Source organism: Grampus griseus, assembly GCF_964374135.1.
Source record: "Grampus griseus genome assembly, chromosome: 13".
Taxonomy (NCBI): Eukaryota; Metazoa; Chordata; class Mammalia; order Artiodactyla; family Delphinidae; genus Grampus; species Grampus griseus.
Genome location: NC_139007.1, coordinates 72,893,662 through 72,907,496, shown reverse-complemented (window position 1 = coordinate 72,907,496; position 13,835 = coordinate 72,893,662). Strand labels below are relative to the sequence as shown.

The 13,835-nt window shown below is 39.7% G+C and overlaps 1 protein-coding gene across 2 annotated transcripts in view; it reads left to right on the top strand.

Annotated features, from left to right (window-relative positions):
• The window catches only part of KATNA1 (katanin catalytic subunit A1), a 53,142-nt gene that overhangs the window by 15,775 nt on the left and 23,532 nt on the right, over positions 1-13,835 (top strand). The window contains exons 1-3 of one of the 2 annotated variants that reach the window (XM_082668682.1): positions 3,515-3,616; positions 9,459-9,633; positions 10,996-11,153. In XM_082668682.1, coding sequence (XP_082524808.1) covers positions 9,472-9,633; positions 10,996-11,153 — 320 coding nt within the window. In that variant the 5' untranslated portion in view covers positions 3,515-3,616; positions 9,459-9,471. Of the gene's footprint in view, positions 1-3,514; positions 3,617-9,458; positions 9,634-10,995; positions 11,154-13,835 lie in introns of those variants that run through there. The other variant, XM_082668683.1, reaches the window with a different exon arrangement.

Sequence of the window (13,835 nt, the reverse complement as noted above, 5' to 3'; positions counted from 1 at the left end):
GGAACATGCAGAAAAATATGTTTCAGGTGGGTTAGACATCATGCAGTTGTGGTGCATCAGTCTTCAAGGTGGTGTGATTTTTTTTTCCCTATGGCATTCAGCAATCTGGGAGTAGCAGGTCTGTGATGGAAGCTATTATTTAGGAAGAATGTGCATAAGGTTAATGAACAGCACTGAGGATCTGTCTCAGTTTGTTGCTGCAAAAACTGTGACAGGGCTTCCCTGGTGGCGCAGTGGTTGAGAGTCCACCTGCTGATGCAGGGGACACGGGTTCGTGCCCTGGTCCAGGAAGATCCCACATGCCGCAGAGCGGCTAGGCCCATAAGCCATGGCCGCTGAGCCAGCATGTCCGGAGGCTGTGCTCCGCAACGAGAGAGGCCACGACAGTGAGAGGCCCACATAACGCAAAAAAAAAAAAAAAAAAAAAAAACTGTGACATAATCTAAAAATTCAGCAGATTCTGATCCGCAGCTTGCAGGATCTCAGTTCCCCGACCAGGGGACTTACCTGGGCCACAGCAGTGAAAGCCTGGAATCCTAAGCACTAGGCCACCAAAGAACTCCCTCTTCTTTTTTTTTTTTTAGCAGATTCTTAATCATGGTTAGAATTTTCTAGTCTTATACATACTCTGTATCCCAAGAGATGGCTCAAATTTTTGAAGGAGGTAGAGGAGGACTGCCAGTTGCAATAACCAGGTGAGTGAAACTAGTCCTGAAAGTCCTTTTAGATTTCTCTGATGAAATGTAAAAAGTGTCTCCAAATTCTATTTTTTACTGATTTAATGTATTTATTCTACAAATATCTAATTAATGTCTGCAATATGCTAGACATTGCCCTAGTCAAATGGAGGAAGTATCTAACTTCATTAAAGTTTACCTACTGGGGCAAGAGAGACAGCAAATACATAATGTCGAGAAATGGTCTGCATGTCATTCCCTACTGTGTAATTCCAGGAGTCACAACACTTCTTGCAAGAGTCGCCCAATCTATTCTCTCTCCCCTCCAAACCCTTCTACTCACAGTTGCCAAATCAATCTTCCTATTTCCTATCTAAATTATGCCTTCATTTGAATACCTTCAATGGCTCCTTTGTGCCTATTGAACAAAATTTAAACTCTTTACTGGCACCTACCTTTTTTTTTTTTAATTTAATTTATTTATTTATGGCTGTGTTGGGTCTTCGTTTCTGTGTGAGGGCTTTCTCTAGTTGTGGCAAGCGGGGGCCATTCACTATTGCGGCCTCTCTTGTCACGGAGCACAGGCTCCGGACGCGCAGGCTCAGTAATTGTGGCTCACGGGCCCAGTTGCTCCGTGGCTTGTGGGATCTTCCCAGGCCAGGGCTCGAACCCTTGTCCCCTGCATCGGCAGGCAGATTCTCAACCATTGCGCCACCAGGGAAGCCCTGGCACCTACCTTTTTACCTACTTTTCATTAACTTCCCAGGATGTGTCTTATGATCCTGCCAAATTACTGTCACCATTCACCAGAAAAAATAATCTCCAATTTTTCTGAGTCCCAGTTTGGACACAATAATTTTAGAGGGATGGTGGTTGTAGAAGCCACACTGTAAAAGAAGAAATGACTAGTGTAGTAGTCATGAGGGCGGTACACAAATATTCTGTTTTTCCTTCAGGGCACACTGTAGAGCTCAGTGTCCCATCTCTTTGAAATCAGCCTTGGCCATATGACTTGCTCTGGCCAATGAAATGTGGACAGAAGTGGCACGTCTTATATCCAGGCAGAAGTTATGCAAGTTATCGCATTTTCTTTTTTCCACTGTCCCAGTTTCCACTGTTTCCAGGGTCCCAGTGCGCGCATCCACTCTATCATGAACATATAGAGTAAATAAGAAGAAAAAAATTCTTGGCGTTTGAAACCTCTTCAATTTAGAGAGGTTACTACAGGGTACCCTAGTCTTCCTAGACTAGTACAACTAGTGAAGAAACAGAAGTAGTAAATGTAAGCCACTGTTTGGAGGTTTTTTGTTTTTTAATTTTAAAAATTAACTTCATTGAGGTATAAATTATGTACAATAAAATGCATCCATTTTATGTGCACTGTTCAGTGTTTTAATAAACATATACATCTGCTTAACCACTACTCTAATTGAGATATAGAACATTTCCATCACCTCAAAACATTTCCTCATGCCTTCTTGCAGTCTAGTCCTTCACCTCACTTCTCCCAGCCCCCAATCCAGCCTCAGACAAACACTGACCACCTTTCTGTTACTGCAGACTACTTTTGCCTGTTCTAGAATTTCATATAAATGGAGTCATGTAATATGTATTCATTATATGCCCTTTGAGAAGTTTTTAGACTATAAATTGCCTTTATAATTCAACATACCTTTTCACTCATATAAAAAATGAAGGTTGATTCAGTCTAACTAGGGTAATTAACCTGTACCTCCCTGAATTGTTTTTTCATTTCAAAAAGCTATACTAATTATACTTTCCTATACGAATTATACTTTACATTACAATAGAGTTCAAATCCATCATAGCGAAACTATTATTTTCTACTTAGTTGAGAATTTCACAAGACTTTAAGCTTCATGAAACATTCTATTTTGTTGACCACTGTTTACCCAATGCCTACAATGCTGTCTGGCATGTATTAGTTGCTCAGTAAACATCTGTGGACTGAATGGATGTATTTCCCTTGAATTGCCTTTATATAAGTCTGTGTTAAATTAATGGGATGTTTTAAAATCAGAATTTTAATTACCATGCATTCGTAGAGGATAACGTGTCTTAAGTCCCTCTATGCCACCTTAGGTGGAAGTAGAGGATGGAGATCCTGGAGGAAGCATGACCACTAGTACTGTCGAGTAGGTATGTTTCTGTACATCGTGGAACATAATTTTGTTGTCTGGTTGCATTAATACGTTGACCAAAAAAATCAAGAATATAAAATTCCACCATCATTGTGTCCGAATACCTTTGTTTACCCATTCTCTATTTTATTCATGTTATGTCGTGACAAGCGCCTCAGCCAAATTCTGAGTATTTGGTTCTAGAACAGGATTTGTCACAAACGAATTGTTTGACCCTTGACACTCACCTGTAAAATAGACACTCTGACCTCCTAACCTCTGAAGAGAGTGATGAAAATCAAGCGGGAGGAAAAGTGAGGAAGCACCGCGAAAAACATATTGAGGATCACGAGACGGTAGCTCTAGTTTGGGTCATTACTACCCGCCCCTGCCCAGTCCGCGCGGGAGGCTGTGGCGCGGGACTGCGCAGGCGCTCCCCGTCGGCCCCACCCCACCTTCGTCGGCCCCGCCCCACTTCTGTCGACCCCGCCCAACCGGCGCCAGGCGCGCGCACGCCGCCCGGCGTCCTCGCTCCCGGGGCGTGGCCCAGCTTGCGCCGGAGTCACCGAGGTTCCCCCCAACACCGGAAGTGACCCTGGCGGGTTTGCCTTCAATTTCTCGGAGAGTGGAAGCAGCGCCCCGAGACTGGTGACCAGGCAGTGCTGGGTCCGTGAGCACAAAACAGGGTGGTTGGGACAGGACAGGGCAGGGCCGTCCTTCATCGCTGCCCGGTGCGCCGCTCGGCCCTCCCGCTCCGCCTGCCGCTGGGCGGTTTCCCGAGGAGCCTCGGAGACACAGGTGAGTGTTGGCTCTCTAGGTCTCCTGGGAATCCCCGACCCACGTGGCCGGGTCGGCGAGGGATTCGGGAGCCTGTGATGCGATCCCGCTGCGCATTCTGCTGTGAACTTGCCGGTGCCTGCGCCGAGGTCCTAGGTTCTTGCTGTTGTCGCTGACACCTGTGGCTCGGATGACGGTTCCCCCTACCGGAGGAGTCTTGTCCGGCGGAGACTTCTGAGGGCTCCTGCCGATCCCACTCTAGGCCTGTCTCCTTAGAGAAGTCTCCGGCCGAGACAACCTGTTTTTATTTCCTCGCTTTTTTGACGGGTCCTCTCCCGAATTCGTCCACGCCCCCGCCCGAAACCCTCTACCCTAAAAAAAACACCAAAAGCCTTGACTTTGGGGATGCAGCTTCCTTTCTTATGTTTTGTTAGGTAGGTGTGCTATTGTTGAGGATGTTCTTTCTTATTTAGTTTATTCTGGAGCCGGGCGTCCTCTGGGAGGCTATGGCCCTTTTTGTTTAGAGTCGGTACCTTTTACAAAACGTATCCCTCGAAACTTTGTTTCATACTGTATATTATACGGTGATGAAGCTAGCGATGAACGTGGGTCCTTAATGCTTTGCAGTGGATAGTCTCAGGCCCTTATTTACTCAAAAATAATTTTCTCTTTTAACTGCGAAGTGCCATTTTTATATCAGTTACTAACATTTATATCAGTTACTAACATTGCTCCTCTCTTGAAAGCACTCATTTGTCTTCCTCTTTGAAATCAGACCTTTAGATACTGCTGAGGACATTCCTAACGTTTTAGAATGTGTGCGATAAATCTTTGCCCCATAGTCACAATGCTAGAACACCAAGGTATTGAAAGATTCTTGTGATGTTCATACAGGCCTAAATATCTCAGTGTGCAGCCTTATTTTCTTTTCCAAAGGAGATGGTTTTTGTAATCATTGAGTTCTCACACAAAGAAATAGTGGCAAAACTCTTTGTCTTGTATTAGTATTAATAACTTGTGACTTGTTTCATATCTTAAAAAAAAAAAGGCAGTGCCAATCGACTTTCCAGCATTCTTAGACTATGAAAAGTTATATAAAGCTCCTTTATGGCATTGGTTATTCAAGACCTTTTTACATTTTATAGATTCAGTATTAGGCATATTATATAGTCTACAACGGATTCTGCATCTTATTTTGAAACTGGTATCACAATTCTGACAAATACTAAGGATTAGAGAATCTTGTAGAATTTACTGTATTAAAAACAATGTTGAATTTCTGTTTACAACAATGGTTCTGGATTGTTTGTTTTTTAGCTGTTTGACTGCTTAAAAAGATACTCTTTGTGGACCACACAGCATCACATTAAGTTTGCTAGAAATTTTGCTGTAATATTGAGTTTTTAGTGTTTAAAAAATTTTGACTGTTATTTGAATTAAAATTTCATGTTGCATCTTACTTAGTTTAAATAAATGAATTTAGTCATTAAGATAAATACTCAGTACACTTAAGCAAAAGGGTGGTTCTGATAGGAAGGATCATGTAAAGGAAAAGCTTGCTGTGAGATAAAGCATGCATCACCTATGCTTATGTTTATTTTTCTCTTTAATAATCTCTTTAAAAACCAACAGTGTGTTTTTGGACAGTCTCAGTTTTTATAATTTTATAATCTCATTTTCTATTAATTGAACCAACAGGTAGTGTTTACAGTTCACTGTGGTTAAACTTTGGTCTACAGACTTTTCTTCACATATATTCATTTCTTCAAGTACTGCCAGATATTGTGTCAGGTAGACCCAAATTCTGTCTTCCTAAAGTGTAATTTTGGCAATGATAAGGATATATTCTTGAAAATTGAAGAATCTCATAAATTTACAGTGTTGACGTTCATTTGAGAAGAAGAATGTGTGATACTAAGAATAGGAAAATTTGTTTTTTGTCTAACATTTATTCATTGCATGGTATTTTGATACATTTTCAGTAAACACATCATTTCTTTGATAACCAAGAATTTTTCAGGTCATTTTTAATGTGGCCTTGGATTGACTTTACATTTGTTTGTTAGAAAATGTCGATTCATTGGCTCCTCAGGAATTTTATCTGACTAGAAAGAAGTATCCATAACACGGAACCTTCAGAGAAGGCCTGGAGTGACTTCTGTGAATTTTGGAACATTGAGCCCTGGCCCTCAGAAATACAAAGGGACAACCTATATATAAGTAACAATTTAGATTTTTTTTTTTTTTAGTTGGGGAAAGGGAAGAAAGATCTGGAGGGAGCCTGTTAAGGAAAAGAGAGAGAGAAGGAAGAGACGTTGGAGTCTTGCTATCTGTGCTTATCCAGATGAGCGATATACTGCCAGCAGCCAGCTCCAGCTGTACCCTTATAACATTATTGCTCAGACTAGGCGTCACTGTAGGGCATATATAGCTTCAGAGCAAAAGCAGTCGCACAGTTCTGGTAGGGGTGATTTGAGGATCAAGTAGTGTGAGAGTGCTGAGGGTCAGAAACTGGACAAAAGTAAGACATCTTAGTAGTTAGACAAAACCTGACAGTATTCATTCATTCGAAGATTTACTGAGTATCTGCTGTGTGAAAGGAAGCATGGTTCTAGATGCTGGGGATATTTCCATAAAATAGCAGAGAGCCATGGTCCCTGACCACAGAGCTCTTATTAAGATGGAATATTATGGGCTTCCCTGGTGGCACAGTGGTTGAGAGTCCGCCTGCCGATGCAGGGGACGTGGGTTCGTGCCCCGACCCGGGAAGATCCCACATGCCGCGGAACGGCTGGGCCCGTGAGCCATGGCCGCTGAGCCTGCGCGTCCAGGGCCTGTGCTCCACAACGGGAGAGGCCACAACAGGAAGAGGCCCGTGTACAGCAAAAAAAAAAAAAAAAAAAGATGGAATATTATCAGTGGTCATACTTTTCAGTCACGGGATTTTTTTTGCTTTTCTTTTGGACCCCAGATGCTCAGTCTTGAATTACTTATAGACCTTAGTTCTTAGCTGTATTGCTTCATGACAAATTACCGGAAAACTTAATGGCTTAAAACAACAAACATTCATTGTCTCACGGTTTCTTTGGTCAGGCTCTGGGCATAACTTGGCTAGGTGCTTCTGATTCAGGGTCTTGCACAGGCTATAGTCAAGGTATCAATCAGGGCTGCATTTATCTCAAGGGTCAGCTGAGGGAGGATCCAACTTCCTGCCTCCCTCACATGGTTGTTGGCAGGATTCAGTTCCTCTGGTCTGTTGGACTGGGGGCCTCAGTTCCTCACTGGCTGTTGCCCTTGGGCCTCCATCAGTTCTTTGCCATGTGAGCCTCTGCACTGGGCAACTCACAACATGGTAGCTGGTTTTCCCTTAGAGTAGTCCAATGAGAGAGCAAAAGATAGTAAGCAAGGTGGAAGTCCCAGTCTAATCTCAGAAATGATGTTCCATTATTTTTGTATATTCTGTTTGTTACAAGCTCACATTCAAGGGGAGATGATTACATAAGGGTATGGACACTAGGAAGCAGAGGTCATTGAGAGCCACCTTACAGGGTCTCTGTGATTATTGATGGATATAAGGCCCTTCTTTTGTTGTATTTATTTTTGGTTACTCCCCTACCCTCCATCCTCTTTCTTCATTCATATTTCCCTATCTCACCCTCCACAGACACTGTAATATATTTAATATATGTTCTTCGGTGTGTATGTGTCCTTTAAAAAAAAAAGAGTGTTTTATTCACCATATATATTGGGTTGGCCAAAAAGTTCGTACAGTTTCCATGACATCTTACGGAAAAACTTTTTGGCCAGCCCAATAAATATAGCATAATTTTAAGTTTATAAAATGATCTTGGCACTTAGACCTTGTTCTATGTCTAAGTATTTTTTACACCTAACCCTGTATTTTGATGATCTATCCATGTTGCTATTTGCATATTTTGTTCATTGCTTCCATCTGCTACGTAGTATTCCATAGGGTGCATCCACCATATTTCCTTATCTATTTTCTTAGCAGGGAATAGATAGATTACCTCCAGCTATTGATTTCTCAAACAGTTCTGTCATTAACATCCAAAAACAAGTCCCTTTGTGGATCTGTGTGAAATTTCCTCTGGAATATTTACAGAAAAGTAGGGTTGCAGGGTCGTAGGATATATGCATACAGAATTTCTCTAAGTACTGCCAGATTGCTCTCCAAAATGATTATACCAGTTTCTGCCCACACATTGTATGTGAGAATGTCCTTTTTCCCAAATAATTGCCAATACTTAGTATTATTGGATTTATTAATTTTTTTAATCTGGTAAATGTAAAAGGAGTCTCTCATTGCATTCTTCTATTACTAGTATCTGTACTTGTAACCATTTGGGATTTCCCTTCCATGAATTACGCTTTATGCCTTTCTGCGCTACCCATTTTTTAAAAATTTTATTTATTTATTTATTTATGTGTTGGGTCTTCGTTTCTGTGCAAGAGCTTTCTCCAGTTGCGGCAAGTGGGGGCCACTCTTCATCGTGGTGCGCGGGGCCTCTCACTATCATGGCCTCTCATTGCGGAGCACAGCCTCCAGACGCATAGGCTTAGTAATTGTGGCTCACGGGCCTAGTTGCTCCGCGGCATGTGGGATCTTCCCAGACCAGGGCTCGAACCTGTGTCCCCTGCATTGACAGGCAGATTCTCAACCACTGCACCACCAGGGAAGCCCGCTACCCATTTTTGTATGATTTTGTATGAAGTTCTTTTGTCCGTTAGTGTGAGGAATTACAAGGATGGATTTTCTCAACTTAGATTATAATTGCATTCCTGTGTTGGTCATGGGGAGAGAGAGAGAGAGAGAGAGAGAGAGAGAGTATGCGTGCTGATACATTGTTAGTTAGCTAATCGTTTTTTTTCTTTTTTTTAGTTAGCTAATCTTTTATTTAAGATTACCACATCATGTTCATAAGTGAAATAGACTTTTTATTGCTGTTAATTAGTTTTGAAATTGAGGCGATTCTCACCTCATAAAAAGTTGATCAGTTTTCCCCTTGTTTTCTGGGCCAATTTTTATGTAATTGGAATTAGCTTCTGTCTAGAGGGTAGGTAAAAACCCACCTATAAAAACCCCATATCCGTATATCCACATCCTACTAAGTACAAAGACTATGCTTAGTTCTTGTATATGGAAAGTTTCAGGGAAGATGCATTCAGCATTTATTGAAGACCTACTCTTTGCCAAGTACTATGGTAGGGACTCTAAATAGCCATTTATTCCTTCTAGTGCAACTCTTGGAAATAGTTACTATCCCAATTACGGATTTAAAAACTAAGGCTCATTAAAGTTAAGGGGCTTGACAAAGGTGGCAGAATTACAGTTCCAACCAAGATTCTTCTAACCTCAAAACACGTGTGTTTTCTGCTGTGTCACAGTGTCCTCCAAAAAATGATCTAACATTCTACATTTGTTCTGCAGATGTTCAATAAGACTTGTATGTCACGCACTGAAGTTACCATCTCAGACCTTTCCTCTGTAAATCCTGCTCTAAAAGAACTTAGAGATTCAAGGTAGACAAGTGCCTTGAGATGAAGGCCCCAGTAAAGTGCCAGGGGACTTTAGAAGGGGGAGGGCTTATTTTGAACTGGGAAGTTCAGAAGGTTGACATACTGGGAGAATTGCCATCTGAGTGGGGTTTTGACACATAGGTAGGGTTTGACTGTGGGAACCTGAGAAATTTCTTTGAAGGAGTGGAAATTAGCATGAACAAATGTATAGAGATGGAAAGTACATTGTGAGTGTCTTCAGGGATCCTTGGAAAGTATACTTTTAAAAAACTCTTTGTAGTACTTATTTTTAAGAGGTAATATTAAATGTTTCTTTCTTTTTTAGCTTATAATTGAGCATGAGTCTTCTTATGATTAGTGAGAATGTAAAATTGGCCCGTGAATATGCATTGCTGGGAAATTATGACTCTGCAGTGGTCTATTATCAGGGAGTTCTTGATCAAATGAACAAGTATCTATACTCAGTCAAAGATACATACCTCCAGCAGAAATGGCAACAGGTAAGAAACATGACTGATGTTTGTTTTAATAGTTTAAAATACTCAGATGTAAATAGGTAGTGCTTTTGCAGCTTTACGTTAAGAGTGTATAATTTATTACATGGATTTGTATATAATGTTTCTTAAAACTTGATTATTATATTAGTCCATATTCGCCATCATCAGTATGATGAGTTCTCAGTTATTCTAATTTTTGGAATCTAATAGTAATGGTTTTGGCATTTTTTTCTAGATCGCATTTTTACCTGGTAAAATTAGAATTGACTTTATTAAGCCATTATTGAAACTGCAGATGACACCTGAATCTCACAAGTACCATATTCTCTATAGAACATCATAAAGCAGACCATACTTGCATCCCACTTGAGGAACTTCAGTCACTGAGGACCAGTAGAAGTTTATAGGTAGAAACTATAAACAGGTCCAGTTGAATATGGCATTTATAATAGGGTTCAACAATGTCACAGGAGAGAAATATTATAGAAATTAATAGTCTTTTTGTGCTGGTCTTTTAGGTAGAGTATTATCCCTCAGATTCTACTAAACTGCTTTTTTCATAGTATTCCATATTTGTCCTAAATTTCTTTAAAAGAAAGAAATACTCTACCTCTTTGAACTTAACCTCTTTCCTTAAGTCTGCCTCTGCGTATTTTACATTAGAAGGAGAAAACACTTTATTTCATAAAGAGTCTTAAATTTGTCACTGAAAGACTTCTAAGACCTTTTGTTCTTAGGCCAGCAGCTTTTACTTAAAAAGTCTGAGCTTTTTTATAAGGATATTTAAATCATTTAGTTTTAAAACCAAATATTACTAACTTCATTTCAGTGTTTCATATATGTGTGTGTGTGTGTGTGTGTATAGTTTTAAAATTGAGTCAAGGCTGCTTTTAAAAAAAATATATTGGTTGTGTGTGGATTGAGCCATTTATCCTCTGAAGCTTTATTTTTCAAACTGTGGGATGCAGTTATGAAATTAGTGGATTCTGATCAGCATTTTTAAAGTCAATTAAGTAGCATAAGAACCATCAAAGCGCAACTTGCAAAAGTATTGTTTTTGCCAAACTTTGAAGTTACAGCTAACTTTTAAATTTGTTATGCATTTTGAATAAGAACCATAAGTCAGTCATGATGGCTTCATTAGCCAGGATACTTAATTCATTTTATCAGAATTAATTTTGCAATTAGAAATAAAGAATTCATGAACCATTATTAAAATTTCAACAGAATATTTTGGTATGGTTTCCTGGATATCTGATGTCAAAATGGAGGCTTCTGACATCTTTAATAAATGGCCCAACTTAATCTTGGCAGTGATTTATTAGTTATAGAAATTTAAAGCGCCATATTCTCCTTTGAAATCAGGTTTGGCAGGAAATAAATGTGGAAGCTAAACACGTTAAGGATATCATGAAAACACTAGAAAGCTTTAAACTAGACAGCACTCCATTAAAAGCTGCACAGCATGAGCTTCCAGCATCCGAGGGAGAAGTCTGGTCCCTGCCTGTGCCTGTTGAACGAAGGTAAGTGGAGACCCTTTAAGAAACACACTGGCACGGAAAACTGATAGCATTGGTTCTACCTAGGAAGAGAACTGGGGACTGAGAGACGGGAATGGGAGAGGGTTTTTTACTGAATACCTTTTGTAACTCTTAAATTGTACATCATGTAACTCTGCCTCATTTCAGTAAGTTAAATTTAGGTAGACATAGACCAAAAATATGCTTTTGTGAATGAGCTTAAAGTAGTGGAGGCACTGTTATCTTATGGAAGGAACATGGGGATGGAGATTGAAATATCTGGGCTCTAGGTCTGTATCATTATTTGTAGCTCTGGGAAAATCATGTAACCTTTCTAGAGCTCAGCTTTTTGTTATGTAAAGTGAGGGAATTAGACTAAAACAGTGGTTCTCAAAAAGCTATCACAGAATACTGCTATTTATCAAGCTATACTGCTGCTAAAATTTAAAAATGGACTTTTTAGTTCACAGAAAAAAAGAAAAGATAAAATGTTCTCAATTATAGGTTTTTTTCTTTGGTATTTTTATCCCCAGTTTCCTCTTACCTGGTGCCAGCAAATGAACAATTAGTGAAAGTTGATATTTACTGAAATGCAAAAGAGCCAATTATGCTTAGTTCCACTGCATATTTTTTAACTGACGAGTGTGCAAGTGGGTGTCATTTATCTATTTTACTCACATAATAGATTTCCTAGTTTATATTGTGGGTTTAAATACATTAGTGTAAAATAGCATTGTACAAAAAACACTGACTTTCAGGTTCTTTGTCCCTTAACCAGTTTGAGAACCTTGCATTAAAACGTTGCTCAGGTGTTTTTCAGGTGTTTAAGATTCTATCATTATAACTGTTAATTCTCAATTGTATTTTATGATAGGTGCTAGATATTGAGTGCTCACGGAGTTCTGAGCACTAATATGGGATACATGTGTTATTTTGTTTATTTCTTACAATAAGCCTTCCAAATAAGTCATATTTTTTCTGTGTTTCAGGTAAGATAGCTGAGGTAGAGGGAAGTTAAGTAACTTTTTCCAGTTATCACAGAGGTAATAGCTGGTGGAGCTAGGATTCGAATCCAGATGTGTTTGATTACAAGGCTGGCACTCTGCCATACCAGTCATTCCCAAACTCTAGCATACATAAAGATCTCCTGGGATACTCATTCAGAATGTGGATGCTGGGGCTTCACTCCCAGAGAATCTGGTGTAATAGCAGGTGGAGCCCAGAAGTCCTCAGGTGATTCTGATACAGGTGGTCAATGGATCACACTTCGAGAAGTACCATACCAAAGTGTTCCCCCTCCAGTTTAAAATTAACTGATGGATATTGATTGTTTCTTAGCCACTTTGATTTTCTTCAGCTCCAGATAAAAGTACTAATGTTCTATTATTGACTCTGATACCTTCTGAATATTTACTAAATTTTACCCTTACTCTAAGTACTTTTATGTATATTTTCTGTTTTATTTTAGAATTCACTAAAAATTTAAAAAAAAGTACAGCAATAGGCTCATTAAAGAAAAATAGGAAAATGCATAAAAGTAGGGGGGAGATCATAGAGTCATCCTAGTGCAACTTCTAGTCTTTTATGCATTGTTTATTTCATAGTTGTAGTTGTGCTATATCCATAATATAGAACCTTGTACCCTGTTTTTTTAAAAAAATCCTAAAAGTAGACAACAGTTATCATACACTTACCAAATACCGTGTTAATTGCTTTACATATATTACATATATTACTTAATTCTCAAAACAGTCTTAGAAGGTAGGTACTAAACTTGTAGCCCCAATTTCTGATAAGGACACTTAAGCTTAGATAGGTTAAGTAATTTGCTCTTCATATTGTAAACGTTGATAATTTATAAGCCATCTTAGACCTTATTCTCTGCTACTTTTAAAGGGTTGTTTGCTACTCTTTTGAGGGATATAACCTACGTAGTTAATCATGCTCTTATTCATTGTTTCCTCTTTTTTTTTTTAATTTTATTTATTTTTGGCCACGTTGGATCTTCATTGCTGCACACAGGCTTTCTCTAGTTGCGGCGTGTGGACTTCTCATTACGGTGTTTCTGTTGTTGTGGAGAACGGGCCCTAGGGCACGCGGGCTCAGTAGTTGTGGCGCATAGGCCTAGTTGCTCCGCGGCATGTGGGATCTTCCCAGACCAGAGATCACACCTGTGTCCCCTGCATTGGCAGGCGGATTCTTAACCACTGCGCCACCAGGGAAGTCCTCCCCTTTTTTGTTGTTATAAATAAAGTGAATATTTTTCCACATTTATGATCACTTTTTCTTAATTTCAAAAGTAGAACTAATAATAGATGAGTCAAGTTGTGTTTTTATTTTATTTTACCTATGAATATGTCTTACTCCTACTTTCTTTTTTTTCCCTCCTTCTGGAGAATCATCATTTGGCCCTTGTATTAGTCTACTGTGGCTGCCATAACAAAATACCACAGACTGGGTGGCTTAAGCAACAGGAACTTGTGTCCTCACATGGCAGAGGGAACAGCAAGCTTTCTGGTGTCTCTTAATAAGGATACTAATTCTGAGATCGGCCCCACCCTTTTGATCTTATTTACCTTTTTTTTTCTTTTTTTTTTTTTTTTTTGCGGTACACGGGCCTCTCACTGTTGTGGCCGCTCCCATTGCGGAGCACAGGCTCCTTACGCGCAGGCTCAGCGGCCATGG